The 23,200-nt window shown below is 34.9% G+C and overlaps 2 protein-coding genes across 2 annotated transcripts in view; one reads left to right on the forward strand and one right to left on the reverse strand.

Moving 5' to 3' along the window:
• Nucleotides 1–4,447: 4,447 nt before the first annotated feature.
• The window catches only part of LOC126978196 (uncharacterized), a 42,841-nt gene continuing 24,088 nt past the window's right edge, over nt 4,448–23,200 (reverse strand). Inside the window, exon 2 of the mRNA XM_050826971.1 lies at nt 4,448–6,663. Coding sequence (XP_050682928.1) covers nt 6,608–6,663 — 56 coding nt within the window. The 3' untranslated portion in view covers nt 4,448–6,607. The remainder of the gene's footprint in view (nt 6,664–23,200) is intronic.
• Nucleotides 10,674–17,090, forward strand: LOC126978185 (pyrimidodiazepine synthase-like). The gene is made up of 5 exons (XM_050826956.1): nt 10,674–10,842; nt 10,967–11,134; nt 11,206–11,363; nt 12,407–12,652; nt 16,836–17,090. The coding sequence occupies exons 1-5, from the start codon at nt 10,818–10,820 to the stop codon at nt 17,004–17,006; spliced, it is 768 nt and encodes a 255-aa protein (XP_050682913.1). The 5' UTR covers nt 10,674–10,817; the 3' UTR covers nt 17,007–17,090.

Consider the following 23,200-nt stretch of genomic DNA (forward strand, 5'->3'; position numbering starts at 1 on the left):
CCTCGTGCTTATCTCGTTTCTGTCAACAATAGCCTTAATTAAACAATCAGAAACATTGTCTGGAAATTAAAAGAAATGATTTTTTATGACAATTTGGGGCGAGACGAGTAGGACATTCAGCTGATGGTAATTGATATGCCCCTTACAATGCAGTGCCGCTCAGGATTCTTGAAAAACCCAAAAATTTTGAGCGACACTACAATTGCGCACGTCACCTTAAGACATAAGATGTTAAGTCTCCTTTGTCCAGTAATTTCACTAGCTACGGCGCCTTTCAGACCGAAACACAAGAATCATTACTTCTTAACGGCAGATAAAGGCACTATTTTGGTACCCATAATCTAGCCGGTATCCTGTGCAAAGGAGCCTCCCACTAGTCAAGGTAAGACGGCGGAGGTGATACGCCGATAAACTTTATGTATTCTATCGCATTTATGAAGGGTTCGTGGAGTGTTCCGAAGAACCGTTTGACGTAATTCCTGTCGAGGAATTCCAACATCGCAGTCAACTTAAACATCACCTTCATCATCTGGATGTGTGTGTTCCTCTATATAGCAGTCTCCAAGGAACTTTCTTCCACGTACAACCAAACAATGGAAAATGTTTGAATTCTTCAGTTAAAACGGAAATTTAAACTAAAATATATAACCCTTTATACTACAATAGGTAGAAGTGTACTAGAAATCGTCGTCATTCACGCTAAAATAAACGCCTGGTAGAATTTTATGTCACTATTTCTTTAACGTAGCTTTTGACTACTTACAAGACACGGAGATCTTAGAAACGCCTTATTGAATCTTAAGGCATCTTTCTTCGAATACATTTTTGCCGGATTATATTTTAATACTTTCTCTGTGCGTTCTCATTTTATTCTGTATTTTTGAATGATGGCTTAACAAATATATTATGCACAAAAATATGATACGCCTTGATAATCTTTTATGTATTTAGAATTGAGATCTACTATTGTTGCGATATATCTTTAAATTTGCTTTTATAATAGGAGGCAATTTAGAAGTGATGATAAGAAATCGGGGAAAAGTACCCCATTTTGAGGTATTTCAGCTGTATCACATATTTCCGTTTAGAAGATATTTTAATGCGTCGAATCTTCGACTTATATGCGTGACGGTTTCGTCTTCATCGAGACAGCCTCTTCACTAAGTGTTGTCCGTTACACCTGAGAAAACGCACCTGTAAACGTCTCGTTGTTTCATTAGTACTGTTTGTCCCATTAGCCTCACAAAAATTCGGCCGTGTTTGCACTGAATTGTCAACGGGTCAGTCGGGCAATACTGCAGATGTCGCATCAAATGTCTGCAGCTTGTGAGGTCTACCTATCGTTAAGACAGCGTAGATATGAGCGTATTGGATGAAGAACAAATGCAAGGTGGCACTGGGCCACTGAAGTACTAAGTCAGGTTGCTAGTTCATCCACTGTATCATTATCTAATGAAGTACTGTGTAGGTACAGTGTAGCCAACTCATTGAAGACTAACTTTGTTATAAGAACTCATTCCAAGGATTGGTGAAACTCGTGGTTAAACGCTGATGTAAAGGCGTTCTGTAGCGTAGTTTCTTGGAGAGAATTCTGATATTATATAAGTAGCCATTCACTTTCTTTATTTATATGAAATGACTAGCTGTTGGCTCTGACTTTGTTCCGATTGAATCAGCAAATAAACCCTTTTGCTAAAAAAACGTGCACCCAAAACTTTTCTGTGCAACTATGGAAATCTTATGCAAAAGAGGTTTTATATGCATTCAATTAATTAGAAACAATTGTCTACGTAGGTATTAAAAGTAAAATAAAATATTCCAAATTTGAAAAATTTCAAAGTTGTTTAAAAATATTTTATACAATGCGAGCGTTTGCTCGCAGTTTGTGTTTAGATATTGTGCTATACCTATATAAATAAAAAAAGGATTTTGTTGTAAATTTAAAGAATTGATGTTGATGTAAATTTATTTAAATTGGTTTTTGGTGGCAAAAATTATAACGTAATATGGCAGAGAAGACAATTATCGCTGGTAATATAGTGACTCTTGTTTAAGAAGTCTATGCTCAATGTTATGTGCCGGAACAGTTTGATATCAGTCCTTCTACTAGCAGAGGACCTGGACTAGGTTTCAAGAAACCGGTTCTTCGAAAAGAAGACCGGGATCAGGAATAAAACGATGTACTGAGCTTAGTCTCGATATATTGTGAGCCAAGCATTACGAAATCGGAAGTCTACCTACAATAACATCAAAAACAATCTTGAAGATGATAGAAATGTAACTGTTAGCGTACGGACTCTCAGAAGACGACTTCTAGAAGCCGATATAGTTTACGCAGTTTTAGTTGCTAAATTACTCCGTCGGCACCGTATTGCAAGGTTATGATTTTCCCAAAATTATTCGACGTGGATAAATGTAGAATGGGGCAAGGTTTTATTTTCTGATGAAGCTAGAATCATTTTATTTGGTAAAGACGGACTTCGTAAACTACTAAGAAGAACAGGAAAGCGCTATGCAGAGGTATTTTATGTATAGATTACGCCGTACGGTGGGGGCTCTGTCATGTTTTGGGCTAGCATAACTTCTGAAGATCGTTCGGAGTTAGAATTTAGAAGGGGTATTACCCAAGAACTCATAAAAACCTCGTCCAAAGCATGCCTTCTTCCTTTTTCTTAATTCTTCGAATTGCAGATTAAGAATTAGTCTCCGCTGCGCTTCAAATAAATACCGCAGGCGTAGTCGCAATTAATACTACGCCCAAGTGGGCGTACTCGAGGCAGTCTCGAACAATGTGTGACATGGATGTGTCACATGTTCTCTTAAACTTTGCTAATAATTGAAACTAAAGTACCGGCTTGCATAGTAAAACTGGGACACTGGGATCACATATCATCAGTAAGTATTTTGTATTTTATTAATTTCAATGTAAAATAACACGAAGCGTATGTTACAAAATTTGAAAGATGCCATTGAGTGTCAAGATGCCACTCACACAAGCATCTAATAATTGCCGTAATTAAAGAGCAATTGTTCTTAGGTAGAACGGTATCTAAGTAGTTGGAGCGCAGCGGATACCAATCCTTAATCTATTGTCTTAATCATGTACACCTTTTTATAAATTTAATTCGGATGTTAAATACATGTTTTACTATCGTATTGTGATAGAAGGTCGCGTGCCGTTTGAAATTCTTAACACATTAGTCATGTGAGTTGTTACAGAATGACGCATTCCTCAACCCTTTACTTTTTATGCGGCCCTAGTACTAATGACTCATTCAAAGGTATGGGACATCGATTTTTCAAGTGAGACGATAACTTGCTTTAACTTTGTTCAAATTTAGTTTTCTTCTTGGTCATACTTTCACTAAATTTTTCTCAATAAAAATATAGCTATAACAGTTGCTGTTAAGTCTTACTTCTATACAATATCACCAGTGGGAGGCCCTTTTGCGCGGGATGCCGGCTGGATTATGGGTACCACAACAGCGCCTATTTCTGCCGTGAAGCAGTCGGTAATGTGTTTGCACTATTGTGTTTCAATATACTACGGCGGTAAGGGCGCCGTAGCTAGTGAAATTACTGAGCAAACGAAACCTAACCTCTTATGTGTCAAGGAGACGAGCGCATTTGTGGTGCCGATTAGAATTTTTGGGATTTTCAAAGATCCTGATCGGTACTACATTGTAATGGGCAGGGCGTCTGGTCCCTTAATTACATAAATGAAAAACTTATTTCAAACCTCACTGCACGTTTTAGTCTAAACTAAATTTCAATTTTTACTTTGGCAGTGCCGCCTCTTATTACGTAGTACTTACATCCTCTTTGTTTCAACTCATGATCGCTTCTGCCGATTCTTATTACACATTCGATTGTTCGAAATTTAAATTACAGCATTTGCGGCCAACAATGTAACAATGAGATCTCATATACGAATGTTTTTTTTATAGAAAAGGAGGACAAACGAGCGTACCTACAGGTCAACTGTGTGTTAAGTGATCACTAATCACTATCCTTGCTACTGCTAACTTAGAAAATACTAACTTATAGAAAACCTGAGAGCTCGATAATGCGGGACCCATTTTGATTTGCCAGTGTGTACGTTAGCTAGTTGTTTAATATCCCAAATACTAAGGAGCTAATGACTGTTTGACTGACACTGACAAGCGTGGCTGACTGTTTACGACTTGTCAATCAAAATCAGTTACAGTGACAATAGATTCGCATACCTTGTCTGTCCTGCAGTATTGTCGTTAGAGATGTTCTTTTCTCTCGCATGGTTCGTTTGTCTTAGTATATTAGCAGTCTGGTTAAAGGCCGGCAACGCTCCTGTGATACCTCTGATGTTATAAGAGTGTATGGGCCGCGGTTATTACTTACCATGAATGAGGTGACCCTTGCACTCGTGTATTTGAAAAAAATTCTTATTAAATAAAAAAAAAACTATATATAGATTTAATCCAGTCCTTTTATTTGTGAAGCGTAATATATAACTATTTTACATAATATGTTTTTCTGGTTATAACATACATATCGATATATTTTTTTAAACCGATTACTAACTTATTCTCTAGGTAATGCACCTTATAACTAGATTTGTATGTTACTAAGAGATAACAGTGAATTATTACAATGCACTCCTTTTGAAACATAAATTACTAAAAATTTTTTCGAAATCAATACATAATTTTCAACTTAACGAAAACTTACATAGAAAGTTGTGCATAACCCTTGAATTTTACTAACTTTTAATATAAGCATGTTAAGTATTAATTATTTTTAACTTAAGCACATGTTGCTGTTAAATATAGTTAATTTATTTTGTTAAACTCGGAATTAGTACATCTACTTAAGTACAATCTATTTTAGGAAGTTCTTATTGCGTTTAAGTAAGACTAGATAATAAATACATAAATTAAATATAAACAATTTTGTAAGTAGTTTAATTGATTTAATTTATAAGACTGTATAACTTTTATAGTTCATTATTTAAATTTCTAGTTTTTAATGTATAAGCGATGGACGACTAAATGGTGCCATAACTTACCTGATTTTATGAACCGTAACGCATCACAGAACTACCTATGGCGTAGTGTACCGCAATACGACCCGGCAGAATAATTGATGGGGATTGCAGTGTATGTTATGACTAACAACCGTTTTAATTACCATTAGAAACCATTAGAAAGATGTCACATTTGGAGCGAGTCATATATTTTTCTTAAAATTAAAACTATTTTCTGAAGAGATCATAAATTGATTAAATACTACTACAAAATAATATAATTCTTTGTTATATTCTCACTATGATACAGAAAAATTAACAATGAATTTTTACGAATGAAATGCCGAAAGAAAGAGCCTCGTTAGATTAAGATTAATTTTGAACAACTTATCAAATATATACTATATTATTGCTATTAGTTTCTTATGATATAGATATACCGAGGTGAACACACGCGCTACGCACATCAACCTTTTAACCCAGAAGACTTCTTTCATCGCACGAGTTGAATGCAGAGTTAAGGAATGCGATAGTGATGTGACCCAATAATAATTATTGACTATAATTTTGAATGTGTCGATAAATTTTAACAATGCTTTAAGTTTACCATTTTACACTAGGTTAAAGTAATGAAAAATTATTTTATAAATAATTATATATCAATTTTTTTTGTCTTTATTTATGAAAAAAGAAACGAGAAAAGGATGACGTTCAGCTGATGGTAATTGATACGCATTGCCAATTACAATGTAGTGCCGCTCAGGATTTTTGAAAAATTCTGAGCGGCATGACAATTGCGCTCCTCACCTTAAGACAAAATGTTAAGTCTCATTTGTCCAGTAATTTCACTAGCTACGGCGCCCTTCAGACCGAAACACAGTTATGTTCACACATTACTGCTTCACGGCAGAAATAAGCGCCATGTCTCTTTCAACACTCACGTCTAAAATGCTTGGCGATGAATAAAAACTCGTTTTTTTAAGAACTGAACCTGATGGACAGGGATCCGTCATTATTAAAATCAAAACGATAACCAGGGATCACAGCTTTAGTATTATCGATAACACGGTAAGCGTACGATAACTGTCGAGGACGGCACAGCACTAGACTGTAGGCGCACGAGGCGAGGCGTGCGGACAGCGGGGGGACATGCTCCCGCTCTTAACCTCAGGCCCCGTCTGCATTCAACTCGCGCGCTATCTGTATGTATTTGCATTACAAGCAATTAAGTCAAACAATTGAGGTGAGCCGGAGCGGGGTACTGAATGCTGATTGGTGAGCTAATAATATCGTAAATAATCGCTAGTTAGCCCTTTATTAGGCGTCTTGGGTAATAAGGTCGATGGCTACACAAAAGTTAAAGTCAAGTTTGTGCCAAAGTATAACCAGACGTTAATAATTAATATAACAAATTCCCGACTCTGGTAAAACTTGCGCTTAATAAAATATAATGAATTTACTAATGCAAGCAAAACTGTCTGTTTTTGTTCACCCCGGGTTTTTCTATAAATGTTTCATTCAGTATAAATCTTAATTACATTTTTAATAAATGCTCTTTAATAATTTATAAAAAAAAACTATCAAATTAAACAACATTAACAGTAATTAGTTTTCTTTGTCGCTGGAAGTCGAATCTGTGTGCTTCCGTAGAGTCCAATAATCTGTAAAACAAAAAAAAACATTAAAAATATGATAGGATACATACTAAACTAATCTATGCTAAAGTGCGCGTCATATACACTGGCCTGCAAAAGTAAGTATCACACTTTTCAAATTAATTTTTTTTCTTAACTATAGAAGGTAGAGATTTAAGATTAAAAACGTTTTGTTGCAAATGTTATAGGCTTTAATTCTTAGAAACTAAAATTATACATTTGTAACATTTTTAACTTAAAAAAGATAAAACAATGAAAATAGACATTTTTAGTTTAGTGTAAAAAAATTAAACTAAAATGTATTACAGGTTATTTAACTTTTAATAACTGGTATTGCCTCCTCGAGCTCTGGTTACAGCTTCGAGCCGGTTTGGCATAATGAAGACTAGGTTTCGGAGCCGATGTTGGGGAATATTCTCCCATTCCCAGTAGGTGGTGGTCTGCGATTTCTGACTAGCCTCCCAAGCTCATCCCAGGCGTGTTCAATTGGGTTGAGATCAGGACTTCTTGATGGCCTAGCCATCACGCTGATACCGACCTCCTGAATATACTCTTGTACGATATGAGCCGTGTGTGGCCGGGCATTACCATGCATCAGCATCGATCCATCACCCATATTTGCTAAATACGGCACTGCATACTCATTGAGAATCTCTTGAGCATATCTTTGCCCAGTGAGGGTGCCATTTTCTATGGCTACTAGCTCTGTGCGACGATATGCCAGCCCATACATGTACACTGCCTCCACCGTATTGGACTCTTTCTGAGATGCAGTCTTGAAGGTATCGCTCACCAGGTCGCCTGTAAACACTTCGCCTTCCAGCAGAAGTGTAAAGGGAGAATCGAGACTCATCTCCAAACAAAATTCTTGACCATTCTTCTTCATCCCACTGCATGTGTTCACGGGCGTATCGCAGTCTCGCTACTCGATGCTGTCTCTCGAGTTTTGGGCCACTCGCTGGTCTTCGGGGTTTCAAATTTGCATCAGCAAGTCTTCTTCTCACTGTACTGTCACTAATGTAGTCCCTCCGGGTCTGAAGTAGCTGTTGCTGGACTTCAACTGCATTTTGGTGGCGATTTCTTAACACAGTGAAAATAATATAACGATCTTCTCGGGCACTGGTACACCTGGGTCTGCCATAACAAGGTCTCCTCAGATGGTGTCCAGTCTCTTCGTACCTTCGCTTTACCTTCTGGACCGTTCGCACCGTCACACCCACCATTCTTGCAGTGCGACGCATACTGATGCCTAGTTCCAGAAAAGCCATGATCCTAGCACATTCTTCAACTGAAAGAGGCATGATAAATAAATGTTATGTGCTTTTTAGCATAAATTTTTAAAACAAGACCCATCGATCTTGAAAAAAATTTAAAACAGAAAGAAAAATGTGAATGGTAAAATTGTAATTCGGAAACGTCCACTTTGAAAAAGGAATGGTTTTGTTTTTGATGTTTTTTCCAGCCAATTCTTAAAAGAAGGTTACCGACTATAAAGTTTTTATGTACAAAATTAAATTCTCTTTGGAGTCCTTTTTATTTCGAAAGTATATCTTGTGAACTTAAAACGTTATCCCAATTTTAAAAGTGTGATACTTACTTTTGAAGGCCAGTGTATCTTGGGGATCCAGTTTGGAGTTTTTACTACAAGAGAGAGAATGTTGGCAAATAGAATTTTCTTAGCCTGATTTGGAGAATACTGACAAGAGCGTTATTCATAAAAGCAAATTTGATTAATTAGTCCGGCCCGTAAGAAGTACCATTTATCCGAGGGCTAATAGCATAAACAATATAAAAATATGCACATTCCCTCAAATTCACTGGACAAGCCTTTATAATAAACAAATAACAACAGAAAAAGTATAAAAACAAACAAAATGCCAAGATATTTGTCTACTGAATGCAAATAGTTATCTGAATACGATTACCTATTGCTGTTTGGATCTACGTTTTTAAAAGGATGATAATTTATGCTAGTCAGAATATAAATATTGTAAATTGGATTAATTAAATAATAGTGTTATTTATTGCAGCCATGTTTTCAACGACCTGTTAATTGCTTATAATTAATTCATAGTTCGATTTAGCGGCCAGTGCTACTGTGAAAAATTTATAATATTATTTTAAAACGATCGTTTTTAATTTTCTAAATTCTGGTATTTTAAAATTGAGGGATGCTCGCTGCCTTCTATGATAATTCAATGCAGCAATACATACATAAAATCGAGATTTACCAAAACCTCGACCGCTATCACCGCTCTTCGACAACACTTCCCTTAAAGCCTCGCCTAGTATCGGAATATTGGGTCTCGAAATCTCGAGCGATTGCCAATTTCGTGGTCATCTGGAGGGCAAAGCCAAATTGGCTTCAAAGCAACTAGGCGTCATTAATAGAGCACGATAATACTTCAAGCCAGCCCACATACTAGCGCTACACAAAGCGCAGGTCCGGCCTCACATGGAGTATTGCTGTCATCTCTGGTCTAGCGCACCCCAGTATCAGCTCGATCCATTTGACCGCGTGCAACGTAGAGCAGCTCGAATTGTGGGGGACCCAGTGCTCTGTGAACGGCTGGATCACTTGGCGTTGCGTAGAGAAGTCGCTTCATTGTGTGTATTCTACCGCATTTATCACGGGGAGTGTTCCGAAGAGCTATTTAACCTGTTTCCTGCCGCCGAATTCCACCTTCGCACGACACGCCACAAGTTAGGATATCATCCCCACCATGTGTGGCGGTCGTCAACAGTGCGGTTTTCAAGGAGCTTTCTTCCACGTACTACGAAGCTGTGGAATGAGCTTCCTTGTGCGGTGTTTCAGGGACGATACGACATGGGTACCTTCAAAAAAAGCGCGTACACCTTCCTTAAAGGCCGGCAACGCTCCTGTGATTCCTGTGGTGTTGCAAGAGATTGTGGGCGGCGGTGATCACCTAACAACAGGTGACCCGTACGCTCGTTTGTCCTCCTATTCCATAAAAAAAAAGATTTAGAAAAAATCGATTGTCTAATAATTCAGAGGTCACGAACTGAATAAAGACAAGATGAAAAGTATCTCATCCTTAAAACCAATATCAAAACCCTTTTAAATTTAATCGAATTTTCTAATTATTGCCACCTGCATAATTATGCTAGATATACACAAATATAATATAAATACGCAGACATGTTCCCGTTATAGTTTATTATCACCTCTTTACTTTAAATATTTAAATATGCATTCAATTTGTTATAAAAGTCACTGGACCTGTTATTCGAAAAGAAAATGCTAATGATGTTTAACAATAACACAAAATGAATATTGAATGCAATGCAATCAATTGCCGATCGTAAAATTCGGCCAAATTGAAGCTATAAAAGTAATTTATTTTAAACTGATCGTCCATATTTTAGTGCTCATATATTATCTTGATTGTAACTCACAATAAATTTTAAAAACAGACACAATAAAATTATATTTTGTTTATTAAGAGCATTGGCTCATCAACTCAAACTAAAATACAATAAAAATATTAATATTTTTTTAAATATATTCGATAAGGGCAAAAAATTCATAATTTAGGTGAGACCTCCATTTTTAAACAGACACAATAAAAACCGAAACATTCATAACTTTCTACATATTAATATTGTTCATACTTAAAATAGATTTAATATTTTATATGAGATTATATGATAATTACTATAGCTATAAATACACGTCTATTATAATCTTTCGTCTAAAGAAAACGAATACACTAATATTATTATACACACGCATGATAACAAAATGACTCTGTTATCTTCTTACTTCATAATAATAAAATTATAAACATTACTATGATAAAATTCATAGTAATTAAATCTAGGGCAGCATACAACATTATCAAACAATAATCTACGTTTAGAAAAATCTTTAACCTTTGAGCAACAGGTTATACTACAACGCTACGTCACGTTGACGTAGCAACTCAGCAGTCAGTTACCTAATCAATGTAGGAATTTAAACGTCAACGTCAAATACGTCATGTCACGACTCAGATATCAATAGTTGTCATTCCAATTCAACTTCCAAATTATTCGTTTGACCACCGTGGTGTTAGATTGATCTGTTAATTTAATTATCATCTATAAATTAAAACTGAATAAATTAGCTAATTTGAAAATAATATAAGCCATCTCTAATAATGTCGGAGAAACATTTGAAAACTGGTGAGTAGTTTTATATTTCGACCGGTGCAATTCCTGTCAGAATATTAATCCGTGTATCATTTTTTGTAGATTTTAGAAAACTATGATACCTACTGATTCTTCAAATGTTATGTTTAAATTGCAGGTGATTCTTTGCCTCCGTACAGCGGCAAGCTGCGCTTGTTTGCTATGAGATTCTGTCCATATGCCGAGAGATCTGTTCTTGTTTTAAATGCAAAAAAACTCGCCTATGATTTAGTATTCATTGATCTGGATAACAAACCCGAATGGATATTTAGCTTTAATCCTAAAGGTAACTAAAATCACTGGTTGTATGTGTTGTTTAAAAAGAGTGAATAATTTAAAGTTTATATTTAATAACAGGTTCGGTACCAGTCCTGGAGTATGAAGAGGGCAAAGCAATATTTGATAGCACTATAATTAATGTGTATCTCGATGAAAAATATCCAGAAGTACCACTGCAAGCTGCAGATCCATTAAGAAGAGCTCAAGACAAATTATTAGTAGAACTTTTTGCTCCTGTAAGTTTTTTTTTTTTATTGGGAACAACAAACAACTATACATGACATCTTACTTAATAATTACAATTCTTATAATATAAATACATGTATAATCAACTACGTTATCCACAGATTACTTATTTGTGTTGGAGAAACAAATTCACTAAAATCACCTTATCACAAAGGTATTAAAATAGATACATAGAATCATTCAAATATACATATTAAAACTTATCCACATTATATAACAATATTAGTCAAAGATTACGAAATGATTTTATGCAACTTGTTAAATATAAGTTTCTTAAAGGTACCCACTCTTGTTTCTAGTATGTCAATGTCAAGGAAAAGTACTTCTAATGTTTTGATAGTATGAAGAGGTACCACACTATTTTTCCTAATTATTTGTTCACCAGTACAATCATGTAAAATCCTGCTAGTAAAATTGTTGATACAATAATTATTTTATTATATTGTTTTATAGTGTGTGTTTTAACTAGCAGGGTAATAATTAGTGTATCTACAAAGCTAAGACACTATAGCAGTGTTATTGCCTTGTGTCCAATTGGGAAAGGAGTGTAATATCTATCAGAAAAGTCTTAGTACTGCTGAGACAAGTTGGGCCGTATTAAAATGGGTGGAAAAAATGAGTGAAATTCCTATTCTATGTGGTATAAAGCAATAATTATGTATCATTCAATAGTGTGGTTTTATTACTTGGGTATATTGAGAACTTTTGGTTTTAATGCTTATAAATATAGAGGTCTCATAGAAATTTTTGACACTTTCCCTTTGTAAGATGTTCTATTGTTGTTATGTTATGTATAAAGAGTTTTAACTTAAAAATAAACATTTTTAATCATGAAATATTTACCCCCCTTATTCATAATAGTCTGCTAACTTAAAGCATTGCTAATTCTCACTCTGTCTTCTTCTATTGACCTAAGTCGGAATGAGAAAAACACTCCTTAGCGGCTGTTTAAAGTTAGCGGACCATTATGAATAAGGGGGTTAATGTTTATGTAAAAGCTTAAATAAGTATTCTTTGTTATGGAAAATTTCAGGCTCAATCAGCATACTATACGGCTGCGTTTAATGCCCAAGCATTAACTCCAACCTCAGCAGAAACCTACCATAAGGGATTAGAAATATTGCAAAAAGAGATTGAGAGCCGTGGAACTACTTATTTGGCTGGAGACCAGCCTGGATTGATTGATTATACTATTTGGCCTTTCTTAGAGCGGTTCCTTGCACTACCACTGTTGGGCAAAACTGATTTTGCTATTGATCAATCCAAGTATGAAGTTCTAGTAAGTAGAGAATGTTTAAATTTGATCATTACTATTTTTGACTATATTTTTTTTTCTAACAAAAACATATTTCATTTATATTTATTTATATGTTTTTATTATTATTATATTTGAATGATGAACTAAGATTTCTTTAGAAACTAATTAATATAGGGAATATCTGGATATTAAGTGTAATATAGAATCTAAAATGTTTGTTATTATAATAAACAGCAATAGCGCAAATTTGTCAATATTAAGTCTAGTTTAGGGTTTGTATTCTACAACAATCACACAATCCGAGTAAAGCAATCCCAGACATCACTTTCTGGTAAATTGAGTATTGGAAACATGGAATAGACTACCACAAACAGTGATAATTCCTAATATAATATATATTTTTATTTGTATTTTTTTTTAATGGAATAGTAGGACAAATGAGCGTACGGGTCTCCTGGTGTTAAGTGATCATATTCTCTTGCAACACCAGAGGAATCACAAGAGTGTTTTGCAGGCCTTTAAGGTAGGTTTTTTTGAAGGTGTCCATATTGTATCGTCCCGGAAACACTGCACAAGGAAGCTTATTCCACAGTGTTGTAGTACGAGGAAGAAAGCTCCTTGAAAACTGCTGTTGAGGACCGCCACACATCCAGATGGTGGGGATGATATCCTAACTTGTGGCGTGTACTGCAAACATTTACTTATACAAGTGCAGTGATATACACACATCAGCACTAAATGCTTCTAGTGTATTCAGAATAATAATAATTTTTAAGATACAACTGGATGTGGAAGTGTTTTATATAATTTATTTTGTTTATTTTAACTGTCACACATAAACTTAGGCCGTCAATATGCAGACCACACCTAAAACCTATAATCTAACCTTCCATGTTGCTGATATATCAAGGATATTAAATAAATTTAAATATTATCATTAAAAAACATGAAAGGGGCAAGAAGTTTCAATTCAAATCTTTTAACTATCACTTTATTAGTAGAAATGGTTTGTCTATCACTGTGATTTCTCTAGTTTTGCAAGAGTTAAGTTGATTGCCCATTCAAGTGGGGCACATACTCAAATATGGTACGGTTTATATGCATCTTTATCGTTTAGTAGTCACAATGACTTGCAAAGTTTGTTGTATTAAATATTGCTTATTTTCCTCATATTAGGATTTACTGTTGTTTGAGGTAAAATAAAGCAATTAACACATAATATCAAAGCTTTTAAAAAGTACAAACATAAAACTTATAGTATCCCTTTTTTGGACGTATGTAATGGGTAAAAAAACCAATATTTAGACTTTCAGTTACACCATAGTAATTTCTATATACTTAACATTGTAAATAATGATATATATATATATATATATCTAATATATAACATTCTCATGTCACAGTGTTTGTATTTAAACTCCTTCGAAACGGCTTGACCAATTGTCATGAAATTTTGAGTGCATATTAGGTAGGTGTGATAATTGGACAACATCTATTTTTCATCCCCCTAAATGTTAATAGTGGTCCACACGAAAGTTTTTTTTTATTTTTTTTTAAATTTGTTTGATTATGAGTCAGCATAAAAAAATACATACAACTTCAAAACCAAGAGTTACTTTTGTATCGCGATTTTAATATCGGCAATACAACGTTTGCTGGGTCAGCTAGTATATATATATATATATATATATTTATTAGAGAAGAAAAGATAGTGGAGCAATTGCCCGTACTTTTATCATAATTAAAGTCACAATTTGTAGTTTAAATTCAATATCTTATCAACAATTATTGTAGTGATGAGTCTTGTGACTTCATATCTTGGATTGGCCTTGTTATCTGATGATTTTGTATTGTATAATACTTTGGTTATATATAAGTAAATACACTTTAGATATTTTTAATTTACATACATATAAAAACGCCTCTTTCCCGTAGGGGTAGGCAGAGACCACTTCTTTCCACTTGCTACGATCCTTACATACTTGTTTCGCTTCGTCCACTTTCATTATTCCTTTCATACATGCTCTTCGGTTTAGGGTACTCTTGACCTGGCCTTTTTCCAAGATGATTTTTAATTTACAACTTAAATATTCTTTTGAATTTCAAACATTAATAAAAAAAATACAATTTTTTTATCATTTCTTCGTCTAGATAGGTTGTGACAGCTGTGAAAACATCAAAAAATATAAAAACATTTTTAACAGTTGACAGTTACCTCTATTTTGAGTAATGCACGTGCACTAACACAAAGTGACATAAAAATCGCGAGTGTAAGACGTAGCAATATTTTGATCACTATACATACATACATAAAATCACGCCTCTTTCCCGTAGGGGTAGGCAGAGACCACTTCTTTCCACTTGCTACGATCCTTGCATACTTGTTTCGCTTCGTCCACTTTCATTATTCCTTTCATACATGCTCTTCGGTTTAGGGTACTCTTGGCCTGGCCTTTTTCCAAGACGATTTTTAATTTACAACTTAAATATTCTTTTGAATTTCAAACATTAATAAAAAAAATACAATGTTTTATCATTTCTTCGTCTAGATAGGTTGTGACAGCTGTGAAAACATCAAAAAATATAAAAACATTTTTAACAGTTGACAGTTACCTCTATTTTGAGTAATGCACGTGCACTAACACAAAGTGACATAAAAATCGCGAGTGTAAGACGTAGCAATATTTTGATCACTATACATACATACATAAAATCACGCCTCTTTCCCGTAGGGGTAGGCAGAGACCACTTCTTTCCACTTGCTACGATCCTTGCATACTTGTTTCGCTTCGTCCACTTTCATTATTCCTCTCATACATGCTCTTCGGTTTAGGGTACTCTTGGCCTGGCCTTTTTCCAAGACGATTTTTAATTTACAACTTAAATATTCTTTTGAATTTCAAACATTAATAAAAAAAATACAATGTTTTTATCATTTCTTCGTCTAGATAGGTTGTGACAGCTGTGAAAACATCAAAAAATATAAAATCATTTATAACAGTTGACAGTTACCTCTATTTTGAGTAATGCACGCGCACTAACACAAAGTGACATAAAAGTAAGACGTAGCTTGTCACACACACTAAAGTAATAAACCTGGCCTGTTTTCATCGGTAGTCTAGCAGCAAGAGGCTCTATGTGGATGTATAAATTATAAGATTTTTATGATGACATCAATATTTGGAGATGTGAAAACAATGTAGGATAGTCAAAGTACTGCAGTGTCTTTATAAGTGTGATAATATAATTTATATGTTATATAAATGATATTTCATACCATTTTGTTGGCTTGCTATTCAACAGATACATAATATCTTTAAGGGTAAATGTATTAACTTTCATAATAAAGTCCCAGCCACTGTTCAGGCATTCAATATAAATAAATTTAATTGTTTCATTAACAAATGACTCTGTCGTAAATCCTACTATTCCACAGCTGAATATCTAAGTGATCTGGCAGCTTGGGACTAGATTATGATTATTTTATAGCAATGACAGTACAATATTGTTATTAAAAAGAGCGCAAAAACAAGTATGCTGTGAGAGTTTCTTGCGCCGCTTCTTTTCTTTCCGAAGTGGTAGCAATATCTAGTATATTAGAAATGACATCAAAAAGATATCAATTTTGAGAAAATAAATACCTTTTAACAACAGATTACACTTATATATGATAAGTTATCATACGATCCATGGGCACAATGTGGTGAGATTCAATGCTGCAATCTTTTGCGCCCACAATACCATGATGATAATGACTGAAGGTTGTGGTATTATATTGAACCCTTTTTTAGCATTAATCATGTAAAACATTGAAAATGTTATTAATTATTGTATTTATTAAGTATTGGGGAGACTAAGGCAGGGTTGCATCAGCTCACTTTAGTAATATAAACATGTTCAAGTACCAGTTAAGCAAAAAATGGAAAGCATCTATAACTTCAGCTTAACCGCCCAATCTACGCCGGTTAATGTTCAGTAGCGTTATAACCTGTCAAAAGTTTCAAATAAATATTCGATATTGACTTGTTATTTCACTTTTTAACTTTAACTAGGAATATTATAGTGCAACACATTCCTCAGTCTATGTTAAAGTCAATATTGACTTAAACCTTAACTATAACGGCTAATATGATGCAACTCAGCCTTAATATTTTTAATTAATTGATGTTTTATATTTTATAATTTAGTATTTTTACATTTACAGTTGAAATACATTGAAGCAATGAAGACTGTACCAGCAGTGAAATCGTATTGCTTAGCTCCAGAGACTCATTCCAAGTTCACTGAGTCCCGGGTAAAGGGAAACCCAGATTATAACATGTTGGATACAAGTGATGTAGTTTGTTGCATGCGCCCCAGGAAGAAGAAGGAGTAGAATATATTGTTAATGTTTTCTTTATTTTTTTTCTATAACATTGTCATAACATAATACAATAAAGTACAATGAACATGTATTAAATCTTTTACTATTTGGGCTTTCAACTTTAACCACATAGATTTCGCCCTAACTTCAATTTACTTCTTTGTTTATGAACTGAATGCATAAAACACAAACCCCCTTATTCATAATAGTCTCCTAACTTAAAGCATAGCTAATGCTAACTCTGTCTTCTTCTATTGACCTAAGTCAGAATGAGAAAAAACACTCCTAAGTGGATGTTTAAAGTTAGCGGACCATTATGAATAAGGGGGTAAATATTACAGGAAGTGTTGTCACAATACATCAGGGAAAATGTATTAAAATAGGTTTAGACATTAGAGGTGTTATTACAAAAAAATAATTTAAACATGGCTTAGACAAATGTTTTGTTAGACCTAAATATAGCAATGTCAGTGACCTAACAAACAACGATGTCTAAAATGGAGTTTATCTTTTTCTATTACTAAACAGTGTTTAGCTTGTGTTTAACTAAAACGTAAGCATAACATAAACTGAAGTGTACGGGTATAATTAAAGGAATGGCTTGAGATTTACAAAAAAAATGTGAAAATGTTTCATTATTATTTCTTGAGACCAAACTATGTGGTTGGTGATTTTACATGGTCAATTACTTTGTTTTGTCTAGGGTCACAGTCAGACAAAGCTACAAAATTGAACTTTTAGTTTTCTGTGATAACATAACTTGTATATATATTAGTATCTCTAAAAGATTATTCTATGTGCGGACATAAACACACACACATTTGCAAGGGTAATAAGAACACTTTTTAATATTGCATTAATTTATAATAAAAAGATAGATACATCCACTCCCAGTCACCTTAGGGAGGAGAGGATGGCTGAAAAACAGCGCTGCATGGAAACATAAATCCATAATTCCATGTCAGGTGAAGCTGAGCCTTTTCCTTTTGCCTTTTGTTTCATCGCGTATCCTAATTGTTTATTTTATATTTGTAATGTTTTGTATGGCAATAAAGAATTTAATTATTTATATATCTATGCTCCCAAATTAATCTGTAGTTCTATTCTGGCCTTTTACAATTAACATTAGAAGTAAATATAAACCCGTTCCCTTATTTTATAGCAGAGTTTTGCAATCAAACATTGACTATTATTAATAAGTACAATTTTAACTATTAAAATTAGACTTAAACTAAGCGCTTTTCACTATAAATATTTCTTTTTAATAACAGACTTTACCATATGTTCGGAAAAACTTGAGCTCGTGAGAAGAACACACAAGAAACTCAGCGGCGACTCTTTTCAAACAAATAGTGGTAGTTTTTATATATTTACATTATATAACCAAAAAAGAGACCTTATTAATATCTTTAGAAATTTATTCTTTATGTATTTATAAAGCTTATATACACACCCACACCTTATTAGTGTTAAGTAGGTACCAACTAACCCCCTTATTCATAATGGTCCGCTAACTTTAAACAGCCGCTAAGGAGTGTTTTTTCTCATTCTGACTTAGGTCAATAGAAGAAGACAGAGTGAGAATTAGCAATGCTTTAAGTTAGCAGACTATTATGAATAAGGGGGTTTATGATTATACATATGGAAGAGCGGGATCGTCCGACACAGGTTTTGTGACCTAAAAGAAGGTTCCAACCAATTGCATCATTTGGTACCAATAAAGAAATTTAAATTTGATTAACACTCAATTAAGCTCAAAAGATTACACAAGAAGAACTCCTTAAAGTTTAAATTTCTGAGCAACAAAAAGAAATTTTAAAAACAAAATATCAATTTCGTTACGAATAATGGATTTTTATAAATATAGATTGACGAAAAAATAATCTGATTCTGACTCTGAATCGGAACGCACTAGAAACAAATATGATAGGTAAGTTTTTTATGGGAATAGTTCAGCTGATAATAATAGATACGCCCTGCCCATTACAATGCAGTGCCAGTCAGGATTCTTGAAAAATCCAAAAGATCTGAGCGGCTTACGCTCGTCACCTTCAGACATAAGATGTTAAGCCTCATTTGCCCAGTAATTTCACTAGCTACGGCGCCCTTCAGACCGAAACAATAATGCTTACACATTACTGCTTCACGGCAGCAATAGACGCCGTTGTGTTACCCATAATCTAGCATCCTGTACAAAGGATCCTCCCACTAGTTTATAAGTTAGTAACGCTGATATTTTGAAAAAGATTAAAGATATCCTATATTTTCGAAGTTTCTTTGATAAAGACGCCATTGTACTTTACAAAACTCGAAAAAAATACTCAATTTAAACCTGTGTTTGGTTTTGCCGACACTGACTTGTATTTTTACATGTTTATTCACGACAATCGTTTCTAGAAATCGTATTATAAGAGTCCTATTCTTAAATAGTTATTTATTCAAACAAAAATTTGCGAACAGAAGCTCAAACAGCTTATGCCGTGTGAAGAATGATCGGAGATAAGATTTCTGCGGCATTTACAAAAGATTATAACAATGTTCACTATTGTATTGCAAAATGGGCCGTATTACAATAGCAATACGGCTAAGATGACAGATAAGATACCGTTATGTGATACTTAACGCAGTGCGAATTGCTTATGAAGTGTTTATTACAACTCTAAATGTAATTTATGAATAAACAAAATGGATTAAATCGAATATGTAGTCCTACAAGTGCTATTGAGAAAAGTTTAGGGTTCTATCCTTAAAATAAACCCTTTTAGAATCACTTCGGTCAGAGTCGCGTATTTATTTATTGAAAATAAGGGACGAGACGAGCAGGACGTTCAGCTGATGGTAATTGATACTCCCTGCCCATTACAATGCAGTGCCGCTCAGGATTATTGAAAAAACCCAAAATTTCCCCTTGAGACATAAGTTGTCAAGTCTCATTTGCCCAGAAATTTCACTAGCTACCGCGCCCTTCAGACCGAAACACAGTAATGCTTAAGCAGTAAAAAATATTCAAAGAAAATATTTTATTTATTTGATTCCCTGTCCACTATATCGTTTTCGGTATTGCATCCAAAAATACTATATTCGGTCTAAAAAAAAGTTGGCAGCCTAACCCCTGACGTCACTAACATGGCGTCCTGTCCCATTTAAACGCGCGGGAATCCATTCTCACTTTCGATTCAAATCAAAACTGAAGTCGCTTATAATTCTTACTCACACCCTAGTTTATTATTATTACTATTCTACGCACTGCTCAGGCTTTATGGCAGTACTAAGTGCATAAAAATGATATTTTAGTGACACAAAATCTTTAGGTATGCAACTACAAGCCGCCATTTTGTACTAACTGCTCCACCGATACTACAATATCACACAACTCCGTAAAAGTAGAATAAAATCCTCAACCATGTATGTGGTTCCACAGTGAGAATTTCATCGAAATGTTCGCTACATGGCTCGATACGACATACATCCTTTAAAAAAATTGTACAGAGAGAGTTGTAAAGAGACTGCTGAAAGGAGTGAAAACTTAGAAATTTTAGTATTAAAACTAGAAATTTCATAATTCAATTTTATAACTTATTTTCAATAATATATTAATCAAACAAAATACTATTTCATATTGTACTTTTTACTAAATCCATCACTTATAAGATATACACAGCATTAAATTTGCACAATACGTCAGCTGTATAGCTACAGATAGACTGCTATAAGCATTACGGTGAATTTACACACGAGATTTCACCCATCCAAAAATAATGTCTAACCATATATTTATTATTGCGTGATCTCAGGATCTCCTCGCGATTGTCTTCCGAATGTCTGCGCAGAGTTTTAGAATACTTCGGTCACATCGCAAGGAAGGACGATGGAAACCTTGAGAGGCTCATTGTGGTCGGCAAAATAGATTGAGAGGCCTCGTGGACGCAGTCCAACACGATGGTCCGACCAGATCCGCTCCGCCCTCGACTCTACGGTTCACAATGCCTTTCACACCGCCAGAGACAGGAATAGATGGAGAGCGACCATACGTGAGAAAGTGATACAGAGGGGTGGTCACGACCCTCAGTACTGAGGATTACGACGCAGGGAGGAGGATATATTTATCGCGCGCGCCAGTCATGAGCATTCCGGTGACGCGAACCCTAAGGTTCTCCCTTACCAAAAAGTGCCCACCGCGGCCAAAGAAGCTTTCACTTCAAAAAAAAACCGCGTACTTGAAAGGATCGCCAAGTCAACCGTGATCCCTCTGCTGTTAGAAGAACCTCTGACTAACACACAAGGTTGCCAATATGGTTTGTCTTAGCAATCCAAATAATAATTATTAACGATATAAGGAAATAAAACTCAAAAGTTCAAATCGTATCAATCCTCAATATTTGAACTGGCCACAGAATTGCCATTTTAGGTCACAAATAAAATCTTGATTTGCGATATCTTCGTCGAGTCATTTTTAATTAATATCGTCTAAGCGATGAAGCATACTTCAAAAACCCGTTCTTGGGCCGTGTTGGGTAAAAAAAGCAAAAAATGAGGTTGTATTTATTGAGTGGGCTACCTGAGTTACGCGTTACTTTGTAGTTGGTGTTTTTTATTTTTTACGTAACAATGGTACATGTGGTTTCTTACGGTTACCAGAATGCTTGGTAAATAATACGTTGTTGGAAATTATTTTTGTCCTGCGATTGTGAGAGAAGCAATAATTTGGTTTAGTGGCCGGGAGTCATTCACGGGTTTTGGAGGTAAACAAGCGAAGGTTGGTTAGTTTAAATGTTATTCACGCAAAGGGTCATGGGTTCGACTACGTCGTTATATGATATTTAGATCTTTACATACATACACGCAACGATCAACTTGCCATAAATCACCAGTGGGAGGCTCCTTTGCACAGGAAGCCGGCTAGATTATGGGTACCACAACGGCGCCTATTTCTGCCGTGAAGCAGTAACGTGTAAGCATTACTGTGTTTCGGTCTGAACTGCGCCGTAGCTAGTGAAATTACTGGGCAAATGAGGCTTAACATCTTATGTCTCTATGTGACGAGCGCAATTGTAGGGCCGCTCAGAATTTTTGGGTTTTTTGAGAATCCTGAGCGGCACTGCATTGTAATGGGCATGGCGTATCAATCACCATCAGCTGAACGTCCTGCTCGTCTCGTCCCTTATTATCATAAAGAAAAACACATTGTATAACTAATTATGACACTAATCACGACCATAATACTCACGAAGCATCGTTACAGTAACAATAAATTTAAGCTCTAAAGGTTGATGCATCCAATATACGATAAATTATGTTTTTACAGTTTATCTTATGAAATATTTGGTATTTAAAACGCTTTCAATATGAACATGATTCACATATTGGATGCAGCACCTTACAAACTAATATGTTATGTATATTACAGCCAGTGTAAAATACTCTATTGGTTGAAAAGAGTGGCCGTTGAGTTTCTTGTATGTTCTTCTCACGAACTCTACTTTTTCCGAGCATATCTCAAACAAAAAAATTCAATGAATAATACAACATTTTCCATGCATCTCTCTCAAGCGAATTCATTATATATGCAAGAATCAAATTTTACGCTCACAAAAACCTTTATAAAAAGCATCCTAAAAATGTAATGGTATACAGATCCCGCTTGGCTGCTCGGACAATATGCCGAGAGCTTTACAAGATTAACCTTTTTTCCCTTCATCCAATTTTATGGTTGTACAGTTTCGGCATGATGTGATTCGTGGGCGTAATATGAACAGTTTATTTATTACACCTTAAAGTCTCTCAAATATTTGGAGCCACATTTTATATTAATACCTATATCTTTGTTAAAAATGTGTAACTTTGTATATAACGGATTGAGTGGATCTAGAGGACAAACGAGCGTACGGTCCACCTGGTGTTAAGTGATCACCGCCGCCCACATTCTCTTGCAACACCAGAGGAATCACAAGAGCGTTGCCGGCCTTTAAGGAAGGTGTACGCGCTTTTTTTGAAGGTACCCATGTCGTATCGTCCCGGAAACACCGCACAAGGAAGCTAATTCCACAGCGTTGTAGTACGATGAAGAAAGCTCCTTGAAAACCGCACTGTGGAGGACCGCGATACATCCAGATGGTGGGGATGAAATCCTAACTTGTGGCGTGGAATGATCTCAATGAAATGTGACGCAAGTAACATATTATTAGCTGGATCAAAAAATTTGATAT

The sequence above is a fragment of the Leptidea sinapis genome, chromosome 47 (genome assembly GCF_905404315.1).
Source record: "Leptidea sinapis chromosome 47, ilLepSina1.1, whole genome shotgun sequence".
Taxonomy (NCBI): domain Eukaryota; kingdom Metazoa; phylum Arthropoda; class Insecta; order Lepidoptera; family Pieridae; genus Leptidea; species Leptidea sinapis.